Source organism: Heteronotia binoei, chromosome 1 (genome assembly GCF_032191835.1).
Source record: "Heteronotia binoei isolate CCM8104 ecotype False Entrance Well chromosome 1, APGP_CSIRO_Hbin_v1, whole genome shotgun sequence".
Classification (NCBI taxonomy): Eukaryota; Metazoa; Chordata; class Lepidosauria; order Squamata; family Gekkonidae; genus Heteronotia; species Heteronotia binoei.
In genome coordinates, this window is record NC_083223.1 from 252,069,682 (window position 1) to 252,082,009 (window position 12,328).

At 46.7% G+C, this 12,328-nt stretch overlaps 1 protein-coding gene across 2 annotated transcripts in view; it reads right to left on the reverse strand.

Annotated features, from left to right (window-relative positions):
• The window catches only part of EHD1 (EH domain containing 1), a 154,118-nt gene that overhangs the window by 5,403 nt on the left and 136,387 nt on the right, over window positions 1-12,328 (reverse strand). For both annotated transcript variants that reach the window (XM_060252703.1, XM_060252695.1), the window contains exon 4: window positions 2,094-2,506. In XM_060252703.1, the coding sequence (XP_060108686.1) occupies window positions 2,094-2,506 (413 nt within the window). The remainder of the gene's footprint in view (window positions 1-2,093; window positions 2,507-12,328) is intronic.

A 12,328-nucleotide genomic window follows, 5' to 3' on the forward strand; every position in this document is an offset into this window, starting at 1 on the left:
AGCCCAAGGGAGAAGTGTCCCCACAGGATCAGCTCCTTGGTGGGCTCTGTTGGACAGCCAGGTTTAAACCGGACTGCCCAGCAGTGTCCCAGCTGAGCCCAGAGGGAGAACCCTTGTCTGGAGCTGGCTCCTCTTTGGGAACCACCCCAGGATCAGCTGGGGCAGGGCAGAGTTCTCAGCTCCCACCACCTCAGCTGATCCCCTCCATTTTTTTATTCTCAGGTCCATTGGAGTTTAACCATGCACACATCCTTACCATTCCTAGAGCTATGATTTACATATTTGATCATATATATATTTAGATTACAAATTATTTGACTCACTGTATTGGATTTTCCAGCACATGAACCCATAACAATAACTTGCATTTGTTAAAGAATTTCTGTATATACTGTATCTGACTCAAGAAAATGTAATAAAAATTAATATGTACTGCTGCAAAGAAGACAAAATGAAAAAAAATAAAAAATTGGGAGTCCTGAATATTTACTGAATCTGAATACCATACTGCTATTGGGATTCAGGAATATTGGGAAACACTGATTTTTTGAGGGTCTGATATACCAAAACCTGAAAAATACCAGGGATGGTGGGTTTTTTTGTTTTTGCATACCCTTAGTCGGAATCAAGGGACTTGAGCCAAACATCTGCCGGATCACCACCTGATCTGGTCTTAAGAGGCATGCAGTCAAATACCGAGAAAAAGCCAAAGGCTTGCTTCCATGTGGGGGATTTTTGTTTCCATGGAAAGCAAGACAAGACGTCATGCTCATTTCAAGAATTACCCAGGACTTTCCCCTTTAAGCCAGTTTAAAAATAAACCTGCTAATCCAGCTCAAAAGGAAATCCACAGGATGGCTACGGGGTCTGTGTGTGTGTGTGTGTGTGTGTGTGTGTGTGTGTGTGTGTGAGATCTGTGTGGATACTCCTGTTGCCACGCAGTGAGGCAGAGCTAAGGTCTGCTTTAAAAAGGACTCACCCCCACCCCACTGCAGTCCTGGCCAGGCCACTTGAACTGTCATCTTACAGCATGGCTCAACAGCGAAAAGAAAAGTGAAAAGAGCTAGAAAACACAAAATATATGCCCTAAGGGGGTAGCCAAGGACAACCATGCTATAAGAACATAAGAGCCCTGCTGGATTACATCAGTGGTCCATTTAGTCCAGCATCCCATCTCACACACTGGCCAACTGAATCCTCTGGAGGCCAGCAACAGGGCATGGAGGCTGAGGCCTTCCCCTGATGTTATTTCCTGCCACTCAGAAGTTTCTGAACGTGGAGGTTCCCTTTCATCGCCATGCCTAGTAGCTACTAACAGACCTCTCCCCCATGAATCTAATCCCCTTTTTAAAGCTGTGTAAAACCTGTGGACATCACTACATCCTCTGGTTATGGAGATGCAAGGGATTTTTTTTTTTTAAAGAAACAGGGCTCTAAAAATATATATTTTTACTGCTTTCACTGCCTTAAGTAGAACACACCCTACTTTTCCCCATCAGCATGTGTGGGATCCATTCCGCTGATGGCAACCCTTTCCTTAGGTCCTTCTCATACCAGCCTGGTAGGAACGTGCTGTTAGCAGAACGGATCTATGGGATCAACCCTGTGTGCTGACTGGCCCAGCAAGGAGAACTGGCACATTCCCCTAAGCCAGAGAGGAATGAATGGGTGGACTGGGGAATGCTCACTGGGAGAGTCCAAACTCCAGACAGGACAGGGCTACTACTAAGGCTTTTTACTTCAGTCAGCCAAACAGCCTCAGATGTACCTTTGTACGAAGCCAAATGTGTGTGTAAGAAGCACCATCAAGTTGCAGCCAACTGATGGCGACTCCTGGTGGGATTTTCAAGACAAGAGACATTCACAGGTAGTTTGCCATTGCCTGCCTCTGCACAGCAGCCCTAGGCTTCCCTGGTGGTCTCTCATCCAAGTACTAACCATAGCCAATCCCTCTTAGCCTCCAAGTTTTGATGAGACTGCATGAGCCAGGGCCATCTAGGTCAGGGCAATATGCGGGAACAGAATTTCCTCCACAACTTCAGCCCCCCTGCCCCCCCCCCCCGCAACATTTGGCCTCATGAGAGGTTAGTCACCTTGGCAAGTCTGGCCCTCTTGATGAGGTCATTCAGCTTCCGCAAGGCAGCATTGCGGGGCAGGGACTGGATGTCCTTGAAGAGGTCCTGCTCCTCGGCTTCAAAGAGCTTCCGGTTGTCCGGGATGAGGAGCGGGTGGGACCAGAAGGACCCGATGTAGACCCGCACCACCTCCGGCGTGTTGATGATCTTGCCCAGGGACCACATGAGGGCGCCGTAGACCCTCATGAGCTGCTGCGTCTCGATCTGGTCCGCCTTGTTCAGAACCACCCGGATCTTGTCCTCATGGTTCTTCAGGGCCTTGATCACTTCTGAGAACTCATCTGAAATGTCCAGCTTGTGGGCATCGAAAAGCAAGATGATGCGGTCCACCCGCTCGGCAAACCACTCCAAAACGGCTGCGAAGTCATAGCCTGTGGGAAAGAGGGGGGCGGATTAGACTGAGCAAGCCAGAAGCAAAGTGTGTGGCATTACTGTCTTCTTCCTCCTTGTTTAAGTTCACATCGTAAAGTACTAAATCAGGGTTCCTTTAAGTCATGTCCACAGGAACCACGGCACCCACCAGTACTTCCCTCAGTGCACACTGAGCTCTTCTGAAAGCAGGAGTGGCTATTGCAAGGATGGGCTTGGTTTTGGTTGGCCTCATTCAAACAAAGGATGTGGAGGACTGGTAAACACCTGGGCTTCCTCTAGTCAGTGTGTGGTTCCACCCAACCCTGCAGGCTTTCCTTCTTTCCCAGAAGTGTGAGGAGGGAGGTATTCCTGTGACAGCCATTTTGGCTCTGCCTTCTGAGGCAGCCATTTTGGGCTGGCACTGACTGCCTCCTGTCAAAATTCCAAAGGTGCCCACAGGGTCCGAAAGGTTGGGAATCCCAGTTCATAAACAATGAGCGTCCTATAAAAAGCAAGATACTGAATCAGGCATACTCCCACCCACCCCATCCATCCCTTTAAACATTTTTACCCCACCTCTCAAGGCGCTGTACAAATCTAAACCTAAAATATACAATAAAACCCCAAATACCATCCTCCCAAATGCCTGCAGGCTGATGATAGTGGAAAGTGATGTCAAGTCACATTCAACTTATGGTGACCCCATACGGTTTTCAAGGCAAGAGATGTTCAAAGGTGGTTTGCCACTGCTTGCCCTGCATAGCAACCCTGGACTTTCTTGGTAGTCTCCCATCCAAGTTCTAAATCAGGACCAACCCCACAGTTTCTGAGATCAGGCTAGCCTGGGCCATGCAGGTCAGGTGATGACATACAGGCTACACCCCAATAAAACCGCTAGCAAATAAAATGGCCTTGCCACACCTCCTGACAGTGCCCCACCTCACATCCTTAGACAGAGAGGTAGGATGGGAGGCGCATTAGAAAAAACATAGGCCCTGGGGTCAGCATCGGGCAGGCTACCTAAGCAGGGGAACAGAGCACTGACCTGGATAGCCCAGGCAAGCCTGATCTCGGACGCTAAGCAGGGTCGACTGTGATTAGTACTTGGATGCGAGACTGTCCTTGAAATACTCAATTGAGAAGACGGGTAGACTTGATTTAGCAACCTCTCTGAAAATCCTCCAGGCCCCCAGTGGGGGTCAGTCATGACTTCAAGGTGCAGACACAAACACGTGTGTGCACCCCACCCCCACCCCCCCAAAAAATATACAAAAGCACCTTTTTAAAATGCAGTGGAACAGCCAGTAGGTGACGAAAAGCTTACTGGCATAGAGGAATACAAGAGAGATGGTTCAAAAGTTTCAGACACCCAGGTTATTCCCATCAAATCAAAAGCACTCTTTCCTCCAATTTACCCTGTATAGCTACAGCAGCAGATTTTATTTTTAAAATGTCACAGGCAAAGAAGATAGTGCTATAGAGAGAGCTATGCTTCAGAAAGCCCTTCACACTACTCAGCTCACTCAGTGGAAAAGTAACTCTCTACTTGACCCATCAAGCTAGGCTCTCGAGAGCCAAACATTCCATCACACACTCCCTGGAGGAAGGAAACAGTTCTTGACCAACATACTGGAGCACAGAAATGTTTAGTGAAGCACACCTGAAAGGAGCTGAAAGCAGGCCCGTTGCCAACCCATTGCATAGAATTCTTTGAGAGCACAGCTTTACAGACTGGAGATACTTCCATCTCATAATCTAGGGTGTGGTGATTCCTGATCTCTTTTGAAGCTCACTACAGTGGTTACCACAAAGAAAGGGGCTGCAGCCTCCCCCTCCCCCTCCTGCACACACACACACTCATTTTAACACAGTCAAGTTGCCCAGCACTAAAGCAACACAGCAAGCGGCACTGAGGCTTCCCCAAGCTTTATACTTACGGGCAAGACTCAACTTCCCTTTCTAATTCTGCCCACACCATGTTTCAAGAGCAGTGGCAGGAAGGGAAGGATTTTTCAAGGGGATTTCAATGCTTAGGCTAATTGCCTGGAACTCCAAAGGAAAGAGGGGGGAGGGAGAGACATCAGCAATGAAGAGAATGAACCAAGCTGAACCCATAGAATCGGACTTCCCCAGTCTCAAACTTCCAATGCACATCTGTGGAACCCCCTTGCCCCTAAGGAGCTAGTTTCATGGACTGCATTAGTTGTTCTGACGCCACCCACATCACCTAGAGGCAGCCACACAAGTATGCAGCATTTTGGGAAAACAGATATTCCAAGGTTTTTAGTGCATGCACTCAGGCCCAGCTTCCCTGGTCTCAACTTTCCAGGTTTGGCCAGCCCCAAAAAGCTAGCAGAGTTGATGGTATCCCAGCTGAGCTATTAAGTCCTAAAAGATGATGCTGTTAAAGTGCTGCACTCAATATGCCAGCAAATTTGAAAAACACAACAGTTGCTACAGGATTGGAAAAGGTCAGTTTATATTCCAATTCCAAAGGAGGGCAATGCCAAAGAATATTCAAACTATTGCATCATTGCACTCATTTCACATGCTAGCAAGGTCAAACTCAAGATCCCACAAAAGCTAGGCTTTAACAATACGTGGATAGAGAACTACCGGAAGTACAAGCTGGGTTTTGAAGAGGAACTACAGATCAAATTGCCAATATTTGTTAGATTGTGGAGAAAGCAAGGGAGTACCAGAAAAACATTTCTGCTTCATTGACTATGCTAAAGCCTTTGATTGTGTGGACTGCAACAAACTGTGGCAAGTCCTTAAAGAGATGGGAGTACCAGACCACCTCACATGTTTCTTGAGAAACTTATATAAAGATATGGAACAACTGATTGGTTTAGAATAAGAAAAGAAGTATGACAAGGATGCATGTTGTCACCCTGCTTATTTAATTTATATGCAGAGTACATCATGCAAAATGTCGGCCTAGATGACGAACAAGCTGGAATTAAGATTTATTTATTTTTATTTTTATTTTATTCGATTTATATCCCGCCCTCCCCACCGAGGTGGGCTCAGGGCGGCTGGATTGCTGGAAAAAACATTAACAACCTCAAATATGCAGACGATACCGCTCTAATGGCAGAAAGTGTAGAGGACCTAAAAAGGCTCTTGCTGCAGGTGAAAGAGAAGAGTGAAAAGGTTGGTTTGAAACTCAGCATCAAAAAAACAAAGATCATGGCATCTGGCCCCATCACTCCTTGGCAAATAGAAGGGGAAGACATGGAAGAAGTGACAAACTTCTCATTTTTGGGATCCAAGATCACTGTAGACAGTTACTGCAGCCATGATTTTAAAGGACACCTGCTCCTTGGGAGGAAAGCTACAGCAAACCTAGGCTGCATAATAAAAAGCAGAGACATCACAATGCGATAAAAAGTCCATATAGTCAAAGCAATGGTATTCCCAGTAGTAATGTACGGCTGTTAAAGTTGGACCATAAGAAAGGCCGAGCACCGAACAATAGATGCTTTCAAACTGTGGTGCTGGAGAAGACTCTTGAGAGTCCCTTGGATGGCAAAGAGATCAAATTAGTCAATCCTAAAAGAAATTAACCCTGACTGTTCCCTGGAAGGTCAGATGCTGAAGCTCAAATACTTTGGCCACCAAATGGGAAGGGAGCACTCACTGGAGAAGACCCTGATGCTGGGAAAGACTGAAGGTAAACGAAGAAGAGGACGGCAAAGGATTATTAATGCAACGAACATGAATTTGAGCAAATTTAGGATGGTGGAAGATAGAAGAGCCTGGTGTGATGTGGTCCACGGGGTCACAAAGAGTCGGACTCAACTGTGCAATTGAACAAGAACTAGAATCCCAGCTACAATTCTGTGAAGGCAAAGAGTTGTAGAATTCAGCAGGGGAAATCAAGGGTGTCTGGTCAACCAGGCCCTTTCACCTGCAGGACTGGTGTTCAGGGATTGGAAACTCAAACCTGGAGTTGGCCAAAGAAATATTTCCCTGTCACACTCCCCAGGCGATGTTGGCAAAACATTACTCATCAGTTGTTTGGCCTTGCAAGGTGCCAAGTGCATTTAGATAGTTAGCCTCAAAAAGCCGGTTTCTCTGGGGGTTACTTTATTTCTATAAACACACAACTGGAGGCTTCAGCCTCTTTGACTCAGACTTTTGGGTCTCAAAGAAAGGGAAGCAGGCACAACTACAAAACAGCTGCCACAGGGGACAGCTACAAAACACAGGGAGGTTCCCAGCCAACCACCCTTGCAGCTAGCTTCTGAATGGGCCATTCCCCCTAGACGTAAAAATGATGCCTTGTGGGGTCTTTTGAAGCATTTGCTGCTGCAATGACACACAGCAAAGCCAAGACTGGCTTCTGGAACTGGGGAAGAATGAAATGGACACCAGGAGATACAGTGTTGAACAGCCCCCAATGTTGGGTAGCATGCTGGGGATCACCAACATGGAAGGTTATCAGTCCTGCTGGGTTGGTTTTGCCTTCAATCGGGTGGGGACAGGGACACCATCCTGGCTTTTGTATGTCTGAATCCCCCAAACTCACTTGCAGAATCTTCCAAGTCCTTCTTGTAGCCCAGCTTTTCCAGACCTGCCTCAGCAGAGGGAATGAAGTGTCAAAAGAATGGATCAAGGGATGGTTAAACAAGCAGCTGATACACACTTGGCAACTGGAGGAATGCAGGAATTCATTCACAAGAGCAGCAACAGCTCAGGGAGGGGAAAAGGTGACTGCATACAGACTGCTGGCTGGAAGGTAGACTCAAAATCTCTTAAGAGACACCCATGCAGCACTACCTGCTCCATCTGCCCCCTGCCATCATGTTGACTTCGGTGTGTTCACATCAACTTCTAAGCAGCAGCAGTGACCTCAGCTATCTTAGTATATATCGCTATCTCTTTACCCTGTCTCTCTACCTAAAAATCTACCTTTTCTCCCCAGGGGGACCCAAAGCAGTTCACCAGGAGGGGGAAAAATACAATTTAAGACAATTTGAATAAAGTACAGCAGGCAGACCAAAAAGTGCACAAAGCATCCTGGATGATGTCTAGCAGATTACTCCTTCAAGGCCAAGGCCACCAGTCAATAGCCTTTGGGCTCTTGCCCTTCAGCTTGCACTCAAGGCCTAGCCAGCTGCACCAAGAGGGAGCGAAGTTCTCAGTCTGGATTTTACAATGGAGTACTTGCCCTTGTGCCAGGAGGCCACGGCCCTTCTTTGCTTTGTGCTCCCCAGTCTGAAAAAAGCCACCACCCACTATGCCCAGCACTGAGGATGGAGGGAGAAGGAGACAACCTGTCAGAGAAGGGCCCCTCCTGCCCAGTTTTGCTGCTTGAATGGCTTTTAGCTGAGCAAAGGCACAGCCCCAGAATCCTCCTTTCCTTCCGTTTTAAGCCTGCCCCTTGTAAAAGACAAGCACCAGGTGACCTGCACAGGAAACATCTCCTCCTTTAAAAAACCTCCCCTGTCAAAGAGGGAGCAGCTGAACACTTTCGAATTCTTTTTAGAAATTAAGCACAAGTAGCAGATGCTGCCAACTTCTGAAGCCTCAGCAAGTACACCAGGGAGAAACTTCACTCCGCTGAAACAGTTTATTAAATGAGACAACTCAAGAGATGTGAAGCCCCCTCTAAAACAGAAAAAAAGAGGATAATCCTCCCCCTCAAAAAAACCTTTACAATATTTCCAGTGACAAAATCTGGAAATTTAAGGAACACTGGGGGGAAAGGGGCTCTTTACAGTACAAGTTAACATATTACCTTACCTACGTGTCCGTCTCTCCTCATATGTGCCCCAGACAGCGTTGCATTCTGCTGACCAACATTTACTGGCCCAAAAGACATCCACTTAGCCTCAGCCAGGGCTTTCTCTGCCCTGGCCCCGGCCTGATGGAACATGCTCCCACGGGAGATCAGGGCCCTGCGAGACTTGTTACCGTTCTGCAGGGCCTGTAAAATGGAACTGTTCGGCCAGGCCTTTGCCTGAGGTGGCAATCCTCCCCCTGCCCTCTGGGTGGTGCCCAGAAATACATTGCTGGACTTGCATCTGCAGGAGGCATTATATATACTACCCTGGAATTGTTGTTTGTTTGCTGGCATCCTGTTTTGATTATTCTGATTGTTGTAATTCTAGTTTTTATTGTTACTGATCTATATCTTACTGTGAACCACCCTGAGCCCATTTTTGGGACATGGTGGGATATAAACCTAACAAAATAAATAAAATAAACACATTACAACAAATGTTAGATGACTCCCCCAAAAATCCCACTTCTTGTTACATACAAGTAGTTTATTACTGGATTTGAATTACTGACCAGCATCCATATTTAAGACAACTTGCTCCTTTTTGGATGGCATATCTGAGATCGTTACATCGTTAGACTGTTCTCATCATTTTTATTCAGTCTCTTCTTATTCTGTACTACATCCTGCACTCTACATAACCTTTGGTGGTTAAAGGTTTTCCCTTTTTATTCATTATCCTGCCTCTCCATCGAGTTAGGGCAAATAAAAAGTTGACTATATCTCACACACAAAATAAAATTTTGCTATCTAATTTCAACGTATTTTCCCACTCAGATAACAAAACTTATACATGCACTAAGGAAGCACAGGATAAATCAGTTTGCAGCTCTCTCATGTGGTGGAGGAAAGTGCAGTCGTTGCAACCACAGCAACCCTACGGGGTTTTCAAGGTGTCATGTTCCTAGGCCTAGTGTGGCCTACAAGAGAAGCCTGTGTAGGAGTTGCTAGTGGGCCTGCATCTCCCAGGACCCCTTCTGTCCCTCTGATTGGATGGCAGAGATTTAGGAGGGAAAACTTGCCCAGTAAAGATCGAGGGGTGGGACCTGGGAGGAAAGAATAAATAGGCCTTGCTAGAGAGGGAGGCTCTGGGCAAGTGCCCACCCCCGCTGTCTTCTCACGAGAGCAAGTGAAGGCATTCACTCTCCCCACACACCTCAAGGGGAGCTGATCTCTGCCATCTGGAGAGCAGTTGTAATTCTGAGTGATCTCCAGTCCTCACCTGGAGATTGGCAACAATGGTTCCCCAGGAGGAAATGGCTGTTTTGGATGGTGCAGGGTATGACACTGTACCTGTCTGAGGTCCCAGCCCTCCTCAAACCCTACCCTCTCGAGGCTCCATCCCTTAAATCTCCAGGAATTTCCTAACCTAGAGTTGGCAACTCTATTTCCTTCCCTTTATCTGTCCCCCTGACTTCAGCTTTCCATCACCTCCCTCCCTGCAGTCTCCACCTAGGGAAAGTACAATCTTTCTCCACTGTGGGGGCAACCAAAGCAGCTTACATCATTCTCCTCTGCCCCCTGTGAGGCAGGTTAGGCTGGAAGTCTGTGACTGGTCCAAAATCACCCAGTTAACTTCCACAGCAAGAACCTATGTCTGGCAGACCCTGCTCTGAAGCCCTAACTCCTATGCCCTCCTCCACCATAGAATCTCCAGGAATTTCCCACCAATCTGGAATTGGCAGCCGTAGTCAGGACTGGACCCAATGAGTTCTGCCTCAGAGGCCTTTAGTGTGTCTCTGATAATGTTGTTGATCTTAAGCATAGGACTTCAACCTCTCTGTGTGTCTCACTTTCCCTCTCTGTATCTGGTCTGTTGTCACAGGCCATCATTTTCCCTCTTTCCAGAGGAGGATAGGGAGGTGTCCCCAGTCAATCATGGAAAGCCTTTCTCTGGCTGCTTCTCTCCTCCTCCCTCCACCAATTGAAGAAGGGTTTCTTTCTGTGAATCAGTGTGACAGCCATTGGAAGAGTAGGGAGAGCCAGTAACTGCCAAAACTAAGGTTGGTTGCCTTTTACTGACAAAATCAGCTTTGCTGGCTAGCAACAGCCACTCAGGTGGGAGAGAGGAGCAGACTCAACCAATGGCACATAAATACTCTTGACTGATAGTTTGATGGGCCAAAGGTTGATGCACCACAGTCCCAACCAAGACAAAAGGGTTTTTATTACAGTACAGATTCCATAAATCTGCCTCCCAAAAAACACTTATATGCTAAATCAGCAATGACGCTGTAGTCAAATTTTCAAAGTTATGTTTGTTATTTAAATACAATTGATTTCGCCAAAACATACTACCGTGATCATAAAGTTTAACTATTCAAGTGTGCAGCTAGCCCTGTAACTTCACAAGGCTGCTTGTCCTGATGCAAGGCTTATTATAAAAGCTGTTCCCTATTTTCAGCTTTTATTTTTCCTTCTGCATGTCCTAAGATAGCACAGGGTGCAATTTGCAGTTCTCTTTTCCTATTACTGGATATAGTCGCAATGTTGAAAAGCTAAGAAATACCAAATATGTAAGGAAGAAGAAGAAGAAGATATTGGATTTATATCCCGCCCTCCACTCCGAAGAGTCTCAGAGCGGCTCACAATCTCCTTTACCTTCCTCCCCCACAACAGTCACCCTGTGAGGTGGGTGGGGCTGGAGAGGGCTCTCACAACAGCTGCCCTTTCAAGGACAACCACTGCCAGAGCTATGGCTGACCCAAGGCCATTCCAGCAGGTGCAAGTGGAGGAGTGGGGAATCAAACCCGGTTTCCCAGATAAGAGTCCACGCTCTTAACCACTACACCAAACCAGAATATGCTATATGTTAAGCTATAAATTACTAATTCTATACTTTTGAAAACAGTGAAATAAGATTTAGTAAAGAGAGCAGTGTTCCTATATTTCAATATCTTCCCAAAATTTCCTTTCCTGGAGAACCCTACAAAGCATTCTTCCACCGCTTACACATTTACAGGGAAATTTCACATTTCCAGTTGGACTTCTCCAAGATTCTCACAGTCTGGTTTGGTCCAGTCTTTAGGAGAGCATCTGTTTCTACCTCTTCTACTGGGATGCCTAGCCTGGATCATCCATGGCTCAGACAAGAGCCCCAAATCATCCCCCTGCTGTGTAATGGGTCATAGAATCACAGAATTGGAAGGGGTCATAAAGGCCATCTAGTCCAACCCCCTGCTCAATGCAGGATCAACCTAGCGCACCCCTGACAGTTGTCTGTCCATGCAAAGCCTGCTCTGCTCAGCATATCCAGCTGCCCTGGCAGATCTATATCTACTCTGTTCATGCCAACTTCCAGACAAGGAATCGGAGACAGGCAGTGTCCGCCTTGGGTGACCACTCACAGTGAACAAGGCTACCCAGGTGAGATCTCCAAGAACAAGCGAAGGATCACCACACTGTTGTTCAGGCACCTTCCTTGTTAGTGGCCTCAATGAATCCCAGCATCCTCATTCATAGTTATTTGCAGGGCTTTTTTTTGTAGCAGGAACTCCTTTGCATATTAGGCCACACACCCCTGATGTAGCCAATCCTCCAAGAGCTTACAGCAGGCCCTGTAAGAAGAGCCCTGTAAGCTCTTGAAGGACTGGCTACATCAGGAGGGTGTGGCCTAATATGCAAAGGAGTTCCTGCTACAAAAAAAAAGCCCTGGTTACTTGGAATTTAAAGCAGAAGGTATTGGTTTAGGGGAAGATGGTTATCTTAGCCACAAGGAATAGGGAAGTTCACAGAAGGGGAAGGAGAGGACAAATGGTCAGGGTTTCTGTGAAGCCAGCAAGATGGCCATGGTGCACCAGAGGAAACACAGCAGAATTACTTGGCACAGTTTTTTTTTTAAAAAAAACTCCAGATGAAAAGGAAAGCACATTACAGGATGTTAGGAAACTTACAGGACAGCAGAGCTACCAAGTTCAGTAATCAGACAGAAGAGCTGATTAAAGCTGTATTTTACCATTTCAAAAGCACCAACTTGCCTTTCCGACAGCTTTGAACTTTGGCACATCACATGCCCCTTTCACCTATTTTTTTTAACCTCTTTCTAGTTCTC